Source organism: Lutjanus erythropterus, chromosome 4 (genome assembly GCF_056507025.1).
Source record: "Lutjanus erythropterus isolate fLutEry1 chromosome 4, fLutEry1.hap2, whole genome shotgun sequence".
In the NCBI taxonomy this organism is placed as follows: Eukaryota; Metazoa; Chordata; class Actinopteri; order Lutjaniformes; family Lutjanidae; genus Lutjanus; species Lutjanus erythropterus.
The window spans coordinates 45,607,860-45,630,475 of record NC_139320.1 but is presented as its reverse complement, the minus strand read 5'-3'; the positions used below and the strand labels follow the sequence as shown (position 1 = coordinate 45,630,475).

Sequence of the window (22,616 nt, the reverse complement as noted above, 5' to 3'; positions counted from 1 at the left end):
ATGGACTCAGTGATAACAGCGCATCATCCTAAATCCATGTGATATTGGCGGTTGCTAGGGGTAACCAGCTGAATGGGGCTCTGTCAAAGGGGCATTGCTTCGACTGACCATTCAAATGATCTTTGCACCTGAGCGACTCCTCCCCTTCAATCATGACGTCTGAAATGAAATACACACCTACAGATCCGTCCTCAAAGCCCACAAAGACAGACTGCGCACACACAACCAGAGTCAGTGGATTCTTAGACAGACACACACTTCCTATTCTTTCCCCGTCTGTGAGTCGTACAACCGTGAGGACGGGTCTCGTGTGCAGTGAACAGACACAGCTTTTCTCCGGGGTTGTGGTGAGGTGGAACATGTAGGCGGCGTAGCGTCCAGTTTTATCCAAACAAGCTTTAATGACGGGACCCTCAGCCTTGAACGAGCACAGTCTGACCTGTGATAGATCCAAGACCTTGATGGCTTCGCTATCAGTGGACAGCAGAGCATAGCTGCCATCAGGGGACATCTGGAAGTCTTGCGGCTGACAGTGAAATGTATACGGCAGGTGGAAGTGCCGGCACACCGTCTCCTCTGCTACTTTCCAGGTGTACACTGCCCCTGAGGCAGCCATTACCACCACAAAGTCTGGATGCTCTGAAAGCGTGTGGAAAGCAATGACATCCTCTGAGCTCACCACACAGGAGAAACGCTTGCTGATCTGGCCCGACCACAGGCTTGCAGCCAACAGGTCTCCATGGCGACGGCCAATGAGGAAGGTGCTTTCAGGTGACACCTGTGCATCGCATAGGAACAGGCGTATGCTGCACACAATGCTCCCCTGTGACAGCTTCCAAACTCGGGTCAACCATTGCTTGGAAATACTCACCCCAACATGACTATTAGGGGCGATCAGGATGTCTGTTGCTTTGTTGCCGGAGATACGCAGGATGTTCTCACCAGTTTCTGTTTTCCAGACGTAAATCTCTCCTGCTGAAAGTGTCACAAGGTGGATGTTATTTGAAGAAAGGCGCAACTTTTCCACCGCACCGTCATGTAGGAACCTGGCATGTGGAAGTTGTGTCTCTAATCTCCATTGCCACACCGTTTCTGAATCATCGGTGGTGTAAAACCACTCCCCCGTCTGTTCCACCACCACCTCTTTAACTCTGCGCCCCATTTTTGGAGCTGCACCTGCAGCATCTATTGTCTCAGAGTGCCATGCTGTCAGGCATCCATCACGAGCGACACAGACAACATCTGAGGCCCTTTTTAGGAGCATATGAGGCTGCTTGTTTGTTTCTAAAGAGAGAACACACTCCCCTGTGCCGACCCTCCACACCAAGACCAGGGGACAAGCATCTAACAGAGCAAGGAAAAGGTGGCCATCCTGGGAGAGCACAGCATGAGTGAAGGCCCTCCTCTGCGGAGCCAAGAACTGGTCCCACATCTCCCAGTCGCATGTGTCCCACAGTGTGACCTTGTCAGATTGACACACCAGTAAAGTGTTGATTTCATCTGAGTGATCTGTATTGAGGATGTTGTTGGATTTATCCCCAGAAAAGCTTTCTTTGACGAGTCTGGGTGGTTTGGCTGCTACATCCCATACGATCACATTCCCTGTCCTGTCAACACAAGCCAGTTCCCACTTATCCTCACAGAGGATCATCAGTGTAACGGCGTTGTGGTTTGAGTTTGAACAGGTGCCAAGGAGACTGCTGGTGTTGGTGTCAAGTATGGACACTGAGCCTTCCTCTTGCCCACAGTACATGTAGGAGCCATCAGAGGAGCAAACCAAACAGGTCACACGCGTCTGACACTGGAAATGAGTCATGGCCTCACAGGAGATGTCCAACATGCTCACAAAACTCTCATCTTTCCACCACATACATAACTTTTTCTCACATGCAACAAACCCCTCGACTTTGTTTGCAGGTTGTGGGCTCGACTCGGGTTTCACAGGGTCATTGAGCTGTAGGAACATTTCCGGACCTGTCACATCCCACAAGAAAAGCTTGTTGCATTGTGTGGAAAGCAACATGAATCGGCCGCTGCTCTTCACTCCTGCAAACTTCAGCTCCTTCTGCTCACAGCTCAGCGATAGTTTGACTACATCGCACCCGAGCCCTTTCCAAAACCAGGCCGTGCCATCGTCCATGATCTCTGCTATGATCCCACACTCTGTCCCAGCTGCTTCTATAACTTTGCTGGTTTTGGCATTGCACTTTAAACACTGCACAGAGGGAACAGAGGATGGAGCAGGACAAAGCACTACTCCTAATCCACTTCCTCTTTTCCTCCTCTCCTGTCTGATCTCCCTGATATAACCCTTGAGCACAGGAAAGACCTCCAGGTAAGGGAGGAGGCTTGTCTCCATCATTGAGGGCAGCTGCAGTGGGGAGCTCTGCAGTACGCAAGCACAAGACTTCAATATACTCGCCATGAAGACTCTTTGCCTTGCAAAACGGGAGTGGGATGACCACTCCTCATCCTCCAACATGGCTACCAGATCTCTCAGGAGTCCTGCGCTAACCATAGCCTGGTGAAACCCCACAGACATTAACAGTCCGTGCTCCAGCTCCTCCCATTTGTTACTCTCTTGCAAGTGATGAGGCAACTCTAAGATTTTCCTCAAGTTCACTCGGCCGATCTCTTTGGAAGAAGAAGCAAAGACAAATGGCTGGCTGGACGGCTGCCTGTCTACGTATATTTCCGTTTGGAGGGTGTCTTTGTTTGGTACCAGAAGGGGTTTAGCACTTCCACAAGCCCATCGGCCACTGAAATAGTCAGCCATTGCTGAATGCATCTCCCTCCTCACCTCATCAGTGCCTAAATACCTCTTAGCCACTACCAGCTTGAAATGCCTGCTCACCCAGAACAAAACTTGCGCCCCTGCGACCGTTCTCCTGATAAGAAAGTTCCTCAAGTCCAACAAAAGCCTCTCCATGTCGATTTGCGGGACCCTCAGAGTGGAGGGAGGCCTCTCACCCTGCCGGACGTAGTCAGACAGCACCTTGTCGTCGCAGGACAGCAGATCGGTGAGCTCGGCCTCAGTGAGTCCAGTCCTGGAGAGGGTGAGGTAAGATACGGCACGAGCCACGAGAGAGGAGCCGTGTTTCTGCTCGAGGTGATCCAGCAGCAAAGAAACAGATGAATGGACACCATCAGGGAGACAGGACTGAGTCACATCTGAATCTGATGAGAAGAGAAGACAAAGGGACAGTATGCCGTGTAATTGATTAAAAACAAGAAGTCTGCTGACATCTTGAATTTTGGAGGGATTGTCAACGAAGCCCAGGAAAAGATCAAAACCAACAACGAATGCAACAACTGTTGTTCCAAAGTGTCATATAGCTTGTTCCTTTGAGCCATAAACTTGATTGATGTCCATACACTATTAAAAACAAACGAATGAGGAACATCATTGGATTTTCCATCTTATCCCTTCAATATGAAGAAGATGAGCAGCAGTGTGGTTTGTTTTGAGTCAGCCCCTCACACTGCATGATGTCAAAACTCAGTACACTGAAGCAGTGATTCAGTCGCACTCTTTAAAAGGGTTCAATATCTTTGCTGGATAAAGAGTCGAGTTGCAATTGCATGAGATTTTCATGGTCAATAATAATATGACACTTTCACAATATCACAGTATAACACAATTATTATTTGTTTGAGTACTATGATGGTGAAATTATTTTTTTTAGTAATAATGATAGGATTAAATTAAAAAAAATAATAATATTACAATGATGGTATAATTTAAAATTATTTTTAAATGACAGGGATGATAGAATTTAATATTTCTTTTAATATTTTTAAGTGATATTGACGTTGGACTTAAATATTTTTATTTTAATACTAATGATGGTAGAATTCAATATTTTGTTGAACAACAGTGATGTAGAGACATTTTTTTAAATAACAGAGAAGGTAGAGTTTAGTATTTTTTCTTTTAATACTAGTTATGCTATAATTATTTTGAAAATATTTTTAAATGTTTTAATAATACTGATCGTGGAATTCAATATTTTTGAAAATAACAATGATTATCAAATTATGTTTTCAAATAATGATGGCAGTAGAATTTATTTTTTTCTTCTAAATCATAATGATTTAAAACAACAATGGTAGGATTCAATATTTAAAAAAACTATAGAATTCAATAGTTTCTTAATAGCAATGATTGTAGAATTCAAAAAACAATCATGATAGAGTTAAATTTTTAAAAATAATGACAACAGAATTTTATATTTTTCAAATAGTAATGATACAATTGAATATTATTAAACTAATAATAATAGAATTTTAAATGTTTAAATAACATTTGATGATGGAATTTAATATATTTTAAATAATAATGATAGAATTCACTATTTTTTTAAAACAATGATAGAATTAGAATTCAATACTTTAAAAAATAATGGTAGAATGCAATAGTTTCTTAATAATGAATGTGGAATTCAATAACAACAATGGTAGAAATTGAATATATTTTATAACAACAATGATGACAGAACTGAATATTGATGAATATAAATGATAAAATATATTTTTTTAAATATCAAGGATGACAAAATTTAATAAAAGAACAATGGTTGAATTCAATACTTTAAGAATGATGATCAATTACATTTCCTTTAAATAACAGGGTAACCATGGTAGAATACTTTTTAAAATAATGATGGTAGAATTTAATATTTTTTAAAATAATAATAATAATAATTTTTTTGAATCCTAGAATCATTATTTTAAAAAATCTTAAAATTTAATTCACATTTCATGAATCATAATGACAGAATCCAATACTTTTTAATAATGGTGATGGATTTTCTTTTATTTAATTTGACCATTTATTCATTAGTTTATAATTTATTGTTTATATGTGACGTTTTGGTTTGGCAACAAGTTTGATCTGCTAGTCATGCCGATAAAGACAGCAATATTGGAAAATCATGGTATCGACTTCGGGGACTTGTGGATGTGCACACAAAATCTGTGCCTGAAAATAGTCCTCAATAATTGCACTAATTATTTTGGTCTGTAAAAACCTACTAGCTTCCAGCTGTTTTAGGAAAAGATTAAGCCTTTATTTAATGAAAGTATATATTTGTGAACCATTTTTAAAGACTTAGAACTTGGGGCTACTGTAAATATTGAAAGACCGACTAATTTATTGTTGGTTTTGGCCTTTTAATGGAATTTGATGACAAGAGGAAAAAACGTAGAACATCAGCAGCCCTATCCTTTATGAATCTGTGTGTGTTTACTGTCAGTCTTACCAGAGAGCCACAGCAGCGTGTGCAGGTGCAGCAGTCGAGCGTAGAGAGGCAGACAACATGAAGTGAGCGCCTGGTTCACCAGCGCCTGCTGTCCTGACGTCACCCTCCTCCCTGAACTGCCCAGCAGGGACGCCAACATCTTCACAGTCTGTCTCCTGTCCACCCGTCCCAGTGGCACACACACACACCCCGACTCCTCCTCACCGCTCTCTGACACACAGGCAGGCGGACTGAGGGCTTGCAGGACTTGTGTCCTCTTGGAGGAGAACGTGAGGATGACTTTGACGCTGGGAGGAAGAGGGGAGGGGAGGCTCTGGATGATCTGAGGGCCAAAGTTGTTTTCGATGTGATCGAGGCCATCGAGGATCAGCACTAGAGGACGTTTGGTAGACGGCACGAGGGAGAGGAGGGTGGAGAGATGTTCTTTAAGCTCAGACAGGCAAACGTCAAAAACAGGCTCACTGGTGAGGCGTTCAGGGTGAGGATCCAGATTAGATGTCAAACTACAGTTGGATTTATTGTCTGTTTGGTTCATGACACAGTGATTATCCAAGTCGCTCGGATTCTGCTCGGTGGAAGATCTGCTGTGATATTTACAGGTAATTTGATGACACAGGCTCAACAACAGGTGCTTTGGGGACGGGTTGATTGAAAGGTTGCAAAAATAAGTGACGACCACAGGATCACAGTCTGGTAGCCAGGACTTGATCTGTGGAGAGAGAGACAGAAAAGATGTTTTCATTTCATCAAGACCTCGTAGTACAGATTCCCTACGATGCAAAGGCGCTGCAGGCACTGCTTTTAACCTGCTTTATCTACTTGGTGGTTGATTCATCTTACCACTTTTATTTATGCTGCATGATTGATTTAGTAATCTGAGTAATATTTCTTTGTAGGTAATCACAAATGTATTCATAAGAGACCTTTCAAGAGCAGACGTCAAAAAGTGCTTCACAAATAACAGATAAGAGGCAGAGCAACAGACATTAAACATCATAAAAGCAAAAAGAGATTAAACAAAAGCAAGTCGAAACAAATGGGCCTTGAGCTGCGTGTCAACAGTGTCTACAGAGACCAAGGGTGGATTCTGAGTTTGATGGGGAGATATGAGGATTGGTGTTAAGTGGGGCCTTTCGGAGGATTTGGTCAGAAGCTTGGCTGCAGTATTTCAGACTCCATGTAAGCGGTTTAGGGATGTCTTCCTAAGACAGGCAAAAAGGGACTTGCAGTAATAAACCTACTACTGTAGATACCAGAGACAAACTCTTCGCTCAGATCTTGAATTTTAAGTAGAACTGCCAGCTAGAGGAATCTGAAAATTATGAAAATGCAGTAGAAAATAGAAAATAGAGTAATTTCTAATTCTACTGTCTGTTTGTAACATTTCATTGTTTGGGTGTCCTGTGGAAATGCCTGAAAATGGGGGGCTGAAATGTGACTAATGTGGCCACAACTCTAACTGACATCAACCATCAAAACGACAAGAAAAGGACATGGAAGTTTGATGTAGCTGAGCTTCTCATTTCAGCACATACCTGTTGAGAGCAGTGTGCCGTCAGAACTGCTTTCCCAGTGCACGGTCCTCCTGTCACCACTAGCGGGCGCTGTTGATCACTCTGCTCCACATACGCTCTGACCTGCAACAAAGGAAAAGTAAACTCAAGTGATGCAGACACAAGTTTCAGGGCGTCACAACGCTGAAAATAGATCAGAAAATATCTATTCAGTTTAAATTATTTGAATCCTTCACACTGCCATCTTAACACTAGAGCAGAAGAGACTATATCTACACTATAAGCAGTTAAAGTAAAAAATCCTGACCTTCTCCTCCTCTGGCCGAGTGATGTCATAAAACCGTGACAGGATGCGACACAGCTCCTCCTGCTCGGCCTGCTCTCTGGACAGCGCGTCACCCAGCTGAGAGTCCTCACTGGTCCCTGAGATGTTCACGCTGTCAATCAGCTCCACGAGGTCAGAGTACGCCTGCTGGCACAGAGACTCGGCATAGGCCCGCCTTCTGGCTGTCGTGTAACCGTGGCGACGGTCACACTCTGTGGCGGTGGTGTAAACCAGGAGCTGGGATGAAGTGATGAGACCAGGGATGAAGACGTCACAAAGCTCTGAGAATAACTGTCCATGAGTGGGCGTCGTCTTTAGGTCAAAGGTCACAGCCTGAAAATACAGGAGTTTTTACACATTTTATGTGACAGTTTGTTAAAACCAGCATCAGAAGGGTGAGTTTCATATTTGTTATTTCTTTTTAACACATTTCTCCTTTTTCCAAATAATGCACATACACACACATGCAGACACACTCGCTCCAAAACCAGGACTGTGTTTCTGTCAGGAACATGTCCAGGTTTTAGAAACATGGACTTTTTTTTTTTAACATTGCAAGAGTGGATTAATGCCTGTCCTGCTCTGGGTGTGAAAAATATAGTTTTGTCAGTGACTTTCACTTCACAAATTCTTCATGAATGAGTGAAAGTTGGGTGTTTTCTAAAAGCCATGCCTCAGAGAAAATGATACTGCCGAATGGTTTGATTAAAATCTGAGAAAAAAGATGGAAGTTCACAAAGCTAGTTATTTCTTCCATTTTATTTGGGACGGTTCCTGGAAATTTTCTAACATTTAGAAAGTGGTCCCTTATTTACAAAAGGCTGAGAAGCCCTGTTTTATGATACTCAAAGGCCTTTGGATGTATTAATTAATCTTATCAGAATGAGAAATAAGACCTGGGATGAGTCTCCATGAGAAACTGATCCATGACTCCTACCTCTGACTGTTGCTGAAGCCGTGAGTTCACCTGTCTCTTCTCCGTCTGCCCTTTTGCGTTGACGACCCTGTGGACATAAACCAGGCAGCGTCCGATGATGTCATTATCAGGACGGTTTTCCAGAGCAAATCGCAGATCTGCATCGAGGGCTGGAAAGAAGCAGCAAAACACATGATAAATTACACCTCAACTCAGAGTTGTCACAACACCAGAATTTTAAACTTCAATAGAAGATAAAAAACAAAACCTCTTGTGATACCTCAGCAAAGAGGAAAAAAGTTCTCGGCACACAGAATAGGATTCATTCTTCAATTAACAACCTGCACACAGTGCTGGTACAGAAAAAGTCCATGAACACTGAGAGATTTTGCTGCAGCGAGCCAAACTTCAGGCACGTGATGAAGACTGAACTGAAATGAGGTTTTTAATAGCTTCAGCACTTTCAACACTATAATTAAAGGAAATTGCGTTGTTTTAAACATTTGGTAATTGAAAAGTATTGATACTTTTGACAGCCTTACTTCAACATCGTGCAAAACACACCACACACAGATGGACTGTATCCCACCTGATCTGTAGTATCTGCAGGCTTTCTCTGTGGTCATCAGACCGTTGTGGACACACAGACTCACAGTGGTCTGAAACATCTTCACCACCTCTTCTTCTTCAGCTTTTATCTCCTCCTCCTTTATCTCTTCCTGGTGAACAAAAAACACTTTTCTTTAGAAAACAGCACAACAGTCTAATCATTGTGATAAAATATAGGGGTGTCCCGATCTGATATTGATATCGGATATCAGTCCGATATCAGCCAAAAAACAAGTATCGGATTTTATCGGACTGAATCTAAAATCTCCGATATAAGCGCTCAGATAAGCAGTCCATTTTCTACTCCAGCACTTCTATCCATAGGTGACTCTGGTTGCTAACTATTGTTCTCTGTTTGAGTAACATCACTTGATCAAGCCTTTTCTAACAATCCACACTACAAAATAAGTAATAAAAGTAAGTATGATTCATGCTGATATCGGTATCGACCAGTACTCAAGGCTGCAATATCGGTATCGTATCGGAAGTGAAAAAGTTGTATCGGGACATCCCTAATAAAATATATATATTTATCTAGGCACATTTTATATAAGATATAATAACATACAGCAATTCCTTTTTCTTTTTTTTTTTTTAAAGAAAGACCAGGTCTGAAAATTTGACATTAACATTTCTTATGTTGGACCTGTAAAATTAGGAATCTAATTTAAATATGTGCAAAACAAAGCACTTTTTTTTATTTCATAGCCAATTTAAAGGTCTCTTTCATTCACAAACACTAATCAGTCAGTACTTTTGCGCAGTCGGGCACTAATCATAATTTGCACCCACATTTAATTAGCAGCTGTAATTACAAACCTAATCCTGTTTGCTCAAGAAAATCTTCATCATATTTTAGTCTGAGTGACGACAGTAAATACAGAGATCAGTCACACATCCCCACCTGAGGACAGCGGGTGTGTGCAGCTCTCAGGCAGTAGGAGGGAGGGATGGCGTTCTCGTCTCTCTGGTACACCCTCTCCAGCTCCTGGGTGCTGACCCCAGCCTGCTGGCTCTCCTGCAGCAGCAGCTGGTACTCTGACACCTCCACCTGGGCCGGCAGACTGGCTGTGCCATACTGATGTCCAACCAGAGCCTGCAGCACCGCCGTGTGGACACAGAAGGAACAGCAGCATGAGATGCTTTGATGAGCACTGGTAAGTGCACACTTCTATCAGTGTTTATGGATTTATAAAACTTATATAGCAACTCATAAAGCTGGAAAAGACAGGAATGTGTGTACCTTTACTGTACTTGATTAAAGTAATCATTGTTGAATCAGATTACATTGAAATGTAATCAGTTACTGGCTACAAATTACATCACAATTTGATTTTGGAGTAATCCAATTGATTATATTTGTAATTACACAAATATTAAAAATGTTGCACCTTATACTATAAATTGGATGCAGCCAAAAAAACACGAGCTGTGCAAATATTCTTTTTTTCTTTTTAATCATCTTTAAACATTTTCAGTGCAAATTAAATGCATTTTTGCATGATGGAGCACCCATCTAAGAAAACGTTTATGTTATGACTTAATAAAGCTTTTTTTTTTTTTCACCATAAATGAAACCTATCATACATGAAAGCCATTACTACCCAGTCTTGGGAGTAATACATAACAACTCAGCTGATTACTCAGGTTTATTGGATGCCTGCAATATGAGAAACACAATTCAAACAGCCCTGCAGTAAATTCTGGCAGTCTTACAGTCATTAATTTGTGATGAGGCTGTCAGACAGCAGCTGATTGACTTTTTGAGAACATTAGGTGGGCAGGCGTCTGATTTTTTAAGTCCACACAGGAATGTGGAATTCTACTTGTGGTTGAAGGGATCTTTTTGTTTAAATGAAATAAGTGATGGGGCAGCAAAGGTGAGAGGTGGATGAATTTTTAAAATGCTAAGTTGCTGGTGTGGCTATTGAACCTGTCACTTCTCAGGTATGAGATGCTGTGTCCAACCCCAAGAAACAGCACACCATTAATACAGAAAAAAGTTAGGTTCCATTAGGTATCATTTACTGTGGTTAATGTATAATTTGTACCTTACATTCTTTTCTTATTTCATTTTATATACCTGCAGTCTTTCTGTACTTACATGTATTTCTTTCTGTCATTGTGCTGCTGCAACAATCAAATTTCAATGCTGTATCAGTCAGATGTTGATTGAGTTTTTAGGAACATTCAGTAGGTGTTTCTGTTATTGTGTCCACTCATCGTACACATACTGTAAACTCAGGAATCTGGATTTTTTGTTGTGCTTGAAATTGTGTAGTCAGTGAAGTTGCTGAATTAGTGATCCGACACAAAAGTGTGTGGTGTTGTGGTGTAAGCTGTACTTATAATACTAGAAACCTCAACATTCAACAAGGACTGATTTAACAGCAGCTGATAATAAACTTTGCTGCTGTTGATCACTCTGCATTAATCAAACTGTAATTTAATTGAGTATTTTAAATACTGCGCTGCTCCTGTAGAGCCCGAGGCCAGTTGCACTGCTCTACACTCTTGGATAAATTAATCCTGCTGATGTATTTACCAGTAAAAATGGTCCAGCGGAGCTCTCTCTGCATTCTTTAATCAGCTGCTGTCTGGTGTTTTCATCTGGCCAGCGACTGGGATCACTGGACTCAAATGGGTCTATCACCTGCAGACACACACACAACATAATGGTTAAAACAGTGTAGAGGAGAGATGGCTGATAATCTGTTTGTGAAAAGCACACAGTGAGGTGTAATAACAATTGGCCTGGTGGCGGCTCACTGACATGTGATAATCTTCCATCTTTCTAATTACACATGCTGCTGAAAAGAGACGGCGCAACGTGCCGGTTGAACTGCCACACAAACTAACACACAGCACAGAGTCGTGTTACAGCTGCTCATCCTCTTTTTTTTGTCAAGTTTAATTAGGCAAAGTTGGGTAGGGCTGGCTTCACTTTTACAGGAATGGCCTCAGGGGTAACAAAAAAAAAACAAAGGACACACACCTGGAAGCTACCAAATGATATTGCTTTCGTATTCCACTGCTGGCAGTGGGCAATGTTACACAGATGAGTTCTGATGATGCATATATCTGACTGGTAGTGCTGAAAAAAAAAATAGTCAATTATTCTTCTAGTCGACTGACAGAAAATTAATTGGCTGGCTGCAGTTTCTCATATCAATTTGACTGCATATTGTTAATAGATTCTGGGCTTTTTGACTGCTGGTCAGACAAACCATTAACTTTAATTCACAACTTTGCCCTCCGACAGCATCTGCACCTGCCATTTTTTAAAATGCCGCAGTGAGAACTAAATTATCCAGCTGAAATGAAGCAGGAGGAGATTTTTGTTTCGACAATTTTTATTTTTGATGTTATATTTTGTGGTCATGGCGGCAGCCTCCAAAATCAACAAAATATTTCATGAACAAATCTTCCCTGGACTCTAAGTTTAGGCAGGTTGCCTGCAGGCAGCAGCACAATGTTAAACTTTGACACCGACATGTGACAATGAGAAGTTGATCAGCTGTTTATAACTCTGCCAGTCGGTCAATGCAAAGCTACAGCAGTTAACTATGTTCACACTACCCACAGCAAAGCATGACTACAAGTCATTTTCAACAGAAACCAGAGACCTGAAGCCAGAAACTGATGTCTGACACTTGCTGCTATACAGTATGTTGAACTGAGGCGCTACAAATCAAAGTTGAGCTGGCCTTAACTTTTTTCAGTGCCAACAATCATATCTTTTTGTTTCATCACTTCTGCATCCCGTCTCACCACAATTCATGTGCCACGTAAACAATGGAAGAAAAACTTATCAAAGCTCATAGATGACGAGCGATACTTTGTAGTTTGTGTCGCTGATAGTGAGATCACACAATAACAGTTGGTGTTCAGCAGCTGCCTGTTTTACTACTTTCCACACCCATGTGAAAGCAAAACCGTACTAAATTTTGCAAGGTATGTTGTACATAACATTATGTCACAAGTGGCTTCATGTGTACATTCTTTTTTGCCTAAACCCAACCAATCTGCAGCCATTTCACAGCGTTTACCAAGTGTTAAAAAGGCTTTCTGGCCTTGTCAGATACAGCTGTTAAATTGTACCTTGTGCTTGTCTTCATGTCATGGTTTTCATAAGTCCATTTGTGGTCAAACAGCGTTATTGTCTCTAAAAATGCATACTGGAGGTTTGGATATCAATGCAATTGTACGCACTTATGATTTTAATGGTAACAAAGTAGATTACACAGTATGATGCAAAACTTCAGTACAACTAAAATCACAAACCTGAAAATATATTTCTTAAAAAAAACAAAACAAAACTACTTAATTACAGTAATTTGAGTATTTGTAAGCTCAAACAGACACTAACTCATTCAGACAACTCTTAACATAATTTGGTAAAAAGTTTAACTCCATGTAAGAGAGTTAATGTGAAATGGGCAGTGTGTGAACAGATGCTGTTGTCGAAGTAGCCAGTATTTCAGCTTCACGTTTCCTTAATTTCTGACGACACGGTCATTTTATGATTTAGTGCAGTAAAAAAGTATGCATTTCTCCTTTAAAATAAAGTAAATTACGATGTTTCCTCCAGTGTACCACAGATGAATCCCTCCTACAGTAGCTCTACAAGAAATGACCAGTGTGAGTGGTTGTGACATTACAGTGGGTGTTCTGATGTGGCATCTGCAGTGTCTGCATCCTGCCTCTGTTTATGGTGTTCAGGGGACAGAGAGGATGGAAAACTAAGTGTTACCCTGAAGAAAAAAGTGGTGGCAACAGGGCAGGATTTAGAGAACATGAGTGTGTACTCACCCTGACATCCAGTCCCAGAGTGCGTCTGCAGTGCTCTCTAAGTCTGGGGAACACGCTCTCTCTCAGAGCTCTGCGCTCCAGCACGCTATCTATACAGAGCATGAACACAAACGCCGCTTTTCATGAACTTACATTAATCATTTGCTTTCTGAAATTTCAGGAAATTCAGCTGATACTTTAGTATAATGGCTCATCTACTCACCCTCTGGGTTGGAACACAGGTAGAGTTTCACACAGGACGAGCTGTGGGTGGACTCCATTTGTTTTCCTTCTGGAGCATAAGACCAATCAATAGCTATTGTAAAAATTAGGAAAACTGATAGAAGAAAGCTTTTGGCAGGAACATATTCAATGACCCAAATAAAAAGCTCACAGTTGCTGCTTCTCTCTCCTCTGCGCTGTTGTTTCTCTTCTCCCTCCTGCTCCACTCAGGAAACTGTGGCCTCTGGTGTTTATAGAGCGTGTTATCATGATCACACCCACCTCTAGTGACTGGAACGTCTACAACACACACACACACACACACACACACACACACACACACACACACACACACACACACACACACACACACACACACACACACACACACACACACACACACAACACAGACAGTCAATATTCAATATTCTGCAGATCAGGGCCTGTATTACAGAAACTTCTTATCTTAAGTTGTTTAGTTAAGAAAGACTTATTTCCCCAATGTGGTATTACAGAAACAAATCTTAACCAGCTTTAGGAATCCTGTCTTATCTTACTTCATCCATCTAAGATCATATTAGGAAATCTTAAAGGGATCATGTAAGTGCTTGTCCACAGCTAATCTCAAATACTACTGGATCGATCAGCCTAATTATTTTTTTGTTATATCCATGACTGAGTGCTGAAGGACCTCTGTGATTCAGTATTCGTGAAAAACATTTTTTTGAATCACTTTTATGCCTTTATGTCTGGAGGCACGATCTTTCAAGTCGACCCATTCTTGTAAAAACAGAGAATTTGTTCAAACCTGGCAGAAATGTTCAAAGAATTACTCATTTAACTTTTGGTGGTCGATGGTCAGGGTCACTGTTATTTTGGCCAAATAGAAGTAATCACTACATGGACGTGTGATTCCAGTGAAGAATTTCGAGTCAGAAACATGCCGTATTCACTTGGGAACTATTTTTACAGACAGCTGATCATTATGATATCACAGTGAAGTTGACCTTTGACCTTTTGGATATACCAGAGCAGCACTGTCTGCAGCGGCAGTGGCAGAGTCGTCGTTGTCTTCAGTATTCCCGTCTTATTTGAAACAAGGAAATGAGACAGGGGTCCTTAGGTTATAGCTTAACATTGTTTTTCAGTGATTAAATCCTGTTTTTGTAAAAATCTGGTGGAGTTGAGAGATATTTGGGAGACACAACACCTCAAGGGGGCAACATCTCCACAAAAAAAACAAAAAAAAACAAAACAAAACAAACACACACACACACACACACACACACAATAATAATGGACATACACTCAATGATAGAAAGCAGTTAGACCACTGTCAGGACAGGGAACAAACACCTTTTATACGTTCTGTAAGGACAGAACTTTGTGTTCTTGGTCAAGTTAAATTCTGGGTCAGTTACCATTAAAACTTATTCTCCTGAAATGTAAATAAATATTTGATTAATTTACAAGATATACAGTGTCATTCCTAAAGAGATTAATATGCAGATTTATAGATGATCATGTAATATTATGTTGATTATTTACAGCCTGTTATGTATTTATACTATGTTGTCCTTGATAATTATGACTGAAATATTTGTTACAATGACAACAGATACAGACAAAATGTTACTCACATAAAACATGTATATATAAACATGTATAATATATGTAAATATTACATTAAAATTAGTTTGTGTTTTTTGTCATTGAAGCGCTTAATTATTCACTTTGATTAGCTACAACATGAAGAACTGAGAACACAGTTAATGTATATTAAGAGAAACTTTTCACTGGATAGATAAAGGATAGTTCACACAAAAATGAAAATACGGTCACTATCGACTCACCCTCATGCCGCTTTAGGAGACTTGATGACACTAGACGAGCAGTATGGAGGCATTTTATGTTCTGTTACATTTGTTTGGGAGATTCTGCAACACTGTTTTCCTGTCAAACTCCAGCAGTGTTTTGTGGACCTAAAAAAAAACTAAACCTGGCCTTAAATCAGCATGAGGATGAGTAGATGATGACTGAATTTTCATTTTGGGTGAACTATCCCTTTAGGACAAATAGCACAGAGAGTTAGAACCAAATGTGAGATCATTGGTGGTTAAGAATTGAAAATAATTATATTAGGGAAGTGAAAACTTCTAACTATAAAAGTAAAATTCAAAAGTCAAGCAACACACATAAATTGAAGCCAAGAGTGCAGAACAGTCTAAAAGTTTAATGATAGTGAGTAAAGTAGAAGCAAATCTAAATATAAGAGCCCATTATTAAAAATCATGGGCGATGAAACCATAAACTTTAACCAGTATTTTTTATATTTATAAATGATTATGCATTAAAAATGCAAATGGAGCAAAACACATGTATAGAATAAACCTGAATTAAGACACTGACTATACAGAGGATGCACATAAGGGTTTGAAAATAATGCCAACCACAATAATAGTAATTATCTGATGAAATATTTCATAAAACTGTGTTTCATAGTATTAAAAAGAGCCTACCTGTGACAACTGCTGAAAAGAAGAGGCCCGAAAGATTCTGGACTGATGAACTGAGCCGCTCCACATCAGTGACGACAGTCTGCAGCACAGATCAGCTGACAGAATTGAAAAGGTCAGTAGACTGAAATTAATATAAGAAAACATGTCTGAAAAGATGGATGTGAGTAACTACACTTCAAATTGAGGGAAAAACTCATCTCATTAATTCTTGAATGAGGCTTTGTCTATGAAAAGATATTTAGATCATGGTAGTTTGAGTAGTTGTCATTCATTACTTCACCCCTGCTCAACATTTCACAAAATCACTCTGAGGCACTGATTGTCAGCAAAATAGTTCACCGTCGTTTTTAAATAGTGCCAGTTCATCTGACAATTTCCTGTTTGAGATTTTAAAAGTCATTCCCCCACATGGATGCATGAATACACTCCATCATAAACCCACTTTTCATAAAAATGAACCACCTGAACAACAGCACACAAATAATCACAGCAAATAAGAATCAGGGTGACAATGCAGCACAAGTCAGTTCAGTATAAATCAGTGTATTGATGAGACAATGAAAAAACACATTTAACCAGAGAGAAAGTCATTTTCAGCAAAGTCCAAGATAATTATCCCTGAAACTCTTAAGAGATCAACTGAAAAACACTTTTCAGGACTTCAGCAATAAACAGCAAAGAGAACTTCAGGAACTTTCAGGATCTCAAAATTTAGCCAGAGTAAACCCTCTTCACTGAAACAAATCAAATTAGGATCTGTGGGAAAGTTTTAGTGGTTCAGTTTAAAAACTAAACTGAACCACTAAAACTTTCCCACAGATCCTAAGAGTTTAAATGACCATCCAACAAAGTTAACTAAAGATCTCCGGTCAGGTTTCACTTGTTTGGTTCATTTTTTCCACACAAAGTAAAACAGAGTAAAACCTAAAAACATCTTAAAGAAATTCATCATGTATCTTCTCAAAGCAAAATCTCAGACATCATCACAATCAACTCCCCTGCCAGTTTGTCTTCTAGTTCACAGAATCAAACCAAATAAAGGACAGGCACCTGGGTTTTAACACACAACACCCCTGGGTAATTTTTCACAACAAACAATTTCACAAATTGTTTGCAAAGAAAGAAATAAACCCTCATTAAACAAACAAACACCGTCAGTTTGAATTTTAAACGTTATAATAAAGCACACAAAACTAGGTCAGTCCAGCTCCATGTAATTCAGTTCATAAGGTAACAAACTCCACTTCAGGATTTCCCGCTAATGCAAACCAAAGTCAAAACACGGAAGTATACCCAATACGACAACACCAAACCCACGAAAGATCTCGCGAGAGTGAACAATTTTAACCCGATTTTTCCACACCCACAACCGAGTGTTTTCTGTCCTTAAACCTACCATATTTATTTATCCATAGCGTTCCCACATTTAAAACAAAATTAGGTTGTACAAGGTGCACAATGAAGAAACACACAAATCTGGCGAGAGTCCCGCAAATCAGGGGTTCCCTTCTGAATTTTTACAATAGTTCAGTTCAGTTCACTAACAAGCAGAAAATCAAACCCCAAGAATTTGTGAAAGAAGAAAATAAATGGCAAAAAAAATAAAACATAAAGATGAAGGCCTGGTTTTCGCAGACTGACCGAGTGGTGGAAGGAGTTTATTGTTCGGCTGATTCTGGACTGACTTGGCATCTTTTCACCCGCCAGCGTTCAGACGTGACCTCTCATTTTACAGGAAGTAAGGTGAGCCTCCTGCTCGAAAACCGGTAAGTGATTGGCTGTCAGGATGGACAGGTGACAGGGGCGTGGGGTTAATTAATTAAGTGATGAATTTACCGGGAACAGTGCATATAAATAAACATTATTGTAAGGATTTGAGAGAAGGCTTGTTTTTATTGGCCATGTAAAAACTAAGAATTAATTGGATTAATTAAAGAAATCTGCTTGAATGTGATAATGTGGGACAGGTCAATCTGGACATCAGATCTGGATAAATAAAGGCCAACAGGCACTGCAGAGGCCAGATGAGACTCTTTTTTACTTTCAATAACTGAATGGTGTGAGACAATTTGTTTTAGAGGCATTTTTCATTCTCACCAAAGTTTTTTGAACAAATTCTTTCTGCCTCTGTTTCTGTTTTCAAGATTCACTCCAGTCCTGGTGTTTTCTAATCCATTCTGTGTGTTTGTGAGCACCATACTGACCTGGCTCCCACTCCATGTTGCCATGTATCACTTCTGTAGCCTATAGCTGTTACTTTGGCCAAAACATAGTGGAAGATGACAGAAATACTCATCTAACACACTGCATGGTTACTCAGAGGTGAAGACTAGAAATCCAGATGTTCTCTGAATGAGTTAGTGTCTGCTGATGAATCCTAAGAAATCATTAATAATCTTTTAGAAGACAGAGACATTTTTAACTTTAAATTGAACTAAATGTTAATGGACAGTAAGGCAGGCAGTCACTGAACTCAAACTCCAGAGTGTGTATTTTCAGAGCAGTGGGCTTTTATTTTCAGGATAACAGGCTCAACTTTACATCAGCTGACAGACTTATAAACAGCTGATCAACTGACAGTGGAGGACTCGTCCTCACTTGTTATTGTCAGTTGACCATGTTCTCGTCCTGAGCTCCTGCAGTGTTTCACTTCGCTTCAACCATAGGTCGTAAATTAAATAGACTATCTATACAGTCCTCATTTTTGCATGTGCAAGTCCTACATATTGCTCATTTAAAAGTGAAAATGAATAAAAACCCTGGAATGGAATTTGAACCATAACAGCAGGAAAAGTTTTCTTCTTCTTTTCTTTCTGGACTGGAGTCTTCTTCCCTGCAGAGGAATAATAAAGAGGAATTAGTTACTAAATAATAAGGCACGTATAGTAATACATATGATGTATAGACAGGTTTCTTGTTTACAGACAACATTAAGTGCAACATTAGTGTCAGTAAGCTAATTAACTCAAAGTAAAAATGTTCATGACGAGGCGACTTTACAGTCACATTTGAAAGACATTTGAAAGACATTTGACAGCTGCTGTAAACATCCTGTACAAAGCATGAGACACGTGTGACAGGCAGCTCGCTCTGGGACTGTGATCAATGCTGCAGTCGTTCTGAGACAAGCAGAATTTTCAGTTTAGCAGATAAATAACATTAGGGATACACAATATGGATTTTTTTTTCTGATCTGATACTGATAATTGATAATTACCTGATTCTGGTGGCCGATATTGATAAGATAATCAATAATATCACACTGTTATATTTTCAAATGAAGTTCATACAACTAGGGACGCACAATAAATATTGGTACTGATAAATTATTGACTGATATTGGCCTATCACAGTATAGAGTCAGAGTTGTTCGTTTTTGTTGTAACAGTGAAGTCAGTCAGATTTGGTTTGATAAGAGATGTATTAAATTTATGTATTAGAGCTGTATTGCTGTATTAAATTGAGTATTACGTTTTAGTTTTTAAATTACAGTAAAAACTACAGGTTATATGAACTTCTTTTAAAAATACAAACGTGAAATCATCATTTATCTTACTGGTATCGGCCATGTGAAGGCTGACACCGATAAGACGAGGGAAGTCAGAGCCAAGATGTAGAGAGCAAAAATCAGTGATATTCAAGAGTTCTGACTGAACCAAACTGAACTGACATCAATATATTGAATTTCTTTGGGTTCTGTGTGAACAGAGGAGATTTGACTACATCTTTTTTTTTGGGAAACACTGACTGATATTTATTGCCATTTTCTGATATTTTATAGACTAAACAACTAATTGATTAATTGAGAAAATAGACAGATTACTTGACAATAAAAGATAATTATTTGTTTCAGCAATAAACAACAAAAATTACAAACTCAGTTTGTTCAATATATCACACCTCTTCTCCTGTACACATCAAATTAGGATCTCTGACAAATTTTCAGTTGTTTGGCTTGTTTCACGTGAATTTTTGGGGGTTTTCAGCACAGCAGTATACAAAATATGGGAACTCCAGATCTGCGAAACACACTGGAAATGTTCTTCTACACTAAATGAAACAGAACCTTGATTAATATCATTGGTAGCACCTGTGTTTACCCTTCTATTTAATGTCAGTATTACTGCTATGATAAAAGTCTATTAGGAACATCTGTAATGCCTTTTTTCCTAAAACCAAACCATAATTACCATGGTTACCAACCAGATAAGGATCTGCAGTGAAGAAAGTTTCTAACAGGTGAATAAACACACATGATCAGATCACACACACAAACACACATCAACACAAACACACATTAAAAGCAGAATAAGACAGAAACAACTTTTCCATATTTTTTTATTAATTAACATTTGTACACAATAAATACAAACTTTGTTTTTTTTTGTACAGCCAATAATAATATGCAGAAAGACTTTTGCACCTGTTCTCATCATTTTGTCACCATGGCAACAGTCTGTGAAGAGAGAGAATAGGCTAGTTGTTGTTCCACCACATTGTTAATAGCGGCAGCTGTGCAGCTGCTCCAAATCCAAGGATGAAAAATAAAAGAATTATATAATACATAAAAAACCAAAAACAGGCCCATACCAAATAATTCAACACTGTAACGGACCAGAGGGACTGTTAAAAAGGGAAAATAATCATGTTCAAAGTGGCAACTGGCAACAAAAAGCCATAAATCTTGTATTTGACAGAAAGGCTGATTGAGTATTTATGGTGGGAAGTTCTGTGTGATGCTGCTGTAAACCATAAACTTCAAAACAAGTTTGAAAACTGTTATAAATAAGATCTGAGGGAGTGAAAGGAGAGGCTGCTGTTCCAGTCGATGCCAGTTCCAATAACAGCAGAGGAGCAGAAGTTTGGATCTGAAACTGTAACTAAATCCAGCATGTTTAACGTTGGTAGGTGTGGATGCTACACGAAATGTTGTTTCTAAAAGCTGATGCAAAAAAAGAATGTTTTTTTTTAGTCTTTTCTTCATTTCTTGCATCAATTTTCTCAATCTGACATAATTCATCTCTACCCTGTAAAGAGGAACCAGTCAGTTTGAGCCCAGATAAGACTTTCTTTCTCCTCTTACAAAAAACCTAAAGCTGTGTCCCAATGCCTACATACACTTTTAAAAAATGTTGAGGAAACTCATGATTTCAAAGCAGCTGTTTTCACTATTTTGTTTTTTTTTTTAAGTCAAAATAAACCTAGAAATAAGCTTTAAAAAGTTTTGCCGAACTATAATCCTTAATACTAATAATTTTCTTAACTTCTTTAGAGAAACTTTTAAACTTTTAGGAGGTTTTAGGGACAGAAACTGTTCACAGTGAGCTGTGAGACTGATTTGCGTGAATTAAGGGGCATGTCCGTGAATTTTCTTCACGTCGAGTTACTCTTTGATGGGGTGGAAACACAGCCTCAGCGTGCGTCATTCGCCTCAGCAGACGATGGTCGCTCTCCTACATTGTGTGACCGGGCCCTGACATTATTTGGCTGCTTGACAATGAAATACTTCAGACTGAAAATACTAAATTATAATTTTACATGCATACAAATTTTGCTGTTTCTCATGGATTCAGGTTTTTCTAAAGAAGAAAAGTAAATTGTCTCAGTTAAGATTATAGTCTACAGAACTTTTTAAGTTTCAAAATTTAAGAGTCTGAGTTTGACTTAAATCTTCTGTCTTTAGTGAAGACAGTTACCTTGAAATTATGAATTTTCTCAGCTTTTTTTTAAAACGGTGTATTAATACTATATATAAATGAATGTACTTCAGTTGTGTACCAACAGAAAATGCTCTATAATACTGCAACTTTGGAGAACAACTGATAATATCCTCAACGAAGAGAAAAGGAAACACATCCAATGCTTTATTTTTTGTTTCCCATCATATTTCTGGAGCTGTCGCACAACAAGGCACAATTAGTTTGAATTGCTTCCAGCTGTGAGGAGCTCTTGCACGTGTGATGCATCTCGTCCAGCAGCGACACGCTCAGAAATTAAGCAAATTAAATGTCTGGACTGACATCTTTGAGCTTTAGTTTGAAATGTATTCATGCAAAATTAAATCCAAGTTGAAGTAAACATGTAGGAAGGAAATGGGACACATCTTAAGCCTACATCTTCAGAGTCATATTCCTCCTCTCTCCTTTAAACAAACATGCAGCCAAACAGCCCGGCCTATCGCACAACCAAAAAACAAAACCCTCCACATTCTCTCAAAGTCTTTGCTCAAAACATCCCTTCTATAATCATGTTTTTTTCTTGTTTTTGTTTATATAAGTTAACACCAAATTACATTGTCCACAATTATCCCTCCATCTCTTTGGAAGAGTGGAGGATAGTAATAAAAAAACATCAGTCACACTGAAATCAAGAGGATCAACCACAGAATCAGAATGAAAAGAATGACTTCTCTGTCCATCCTGATGCTATGTTAAGGTACTGCTACTTTCCAGGGAAGGT

At 39.3% G+C, this 22,616-nt stretch overlaps 1 protein-coding gene across 1 annotated transcript; it reads right to left on the bottom strand.

Annotated features, from left to right (window-relative positions):
• Positions 1–16: 16 nt before the first annotated feature.
• LOC146329203 (NACHT and WD repeat domain-containing protein 2) lies at positions 17–18,377 on the bottom strand. The gene is made up of 11 exons (XM_084716741.1): positions 18,362–18,377; positions 13,640–13,753; positions 13,438–13,526; positions 11,171–11,278; positions 9,530–9,721; positions 8,606–8,735; positions 8,038–8,186; positions 7,083–7,433; positions 6,797–6,898; positions 5,262–5,970; positions 17–3,177 (listed from the first exon to the last, which is right to left on the bottom strand). Exons 1-11 carry the CDS (start codon positions 18,375–18,377, stop codon positions 29–31), a joined length of 5,109 nt encoding a protein of 1,702 aa, XP_084572867.1. The 3' UTR covers positions 17–28.
• Between the last annotated feature and the right edge of the window lie 4,239 nt (positions 18,378–22,616).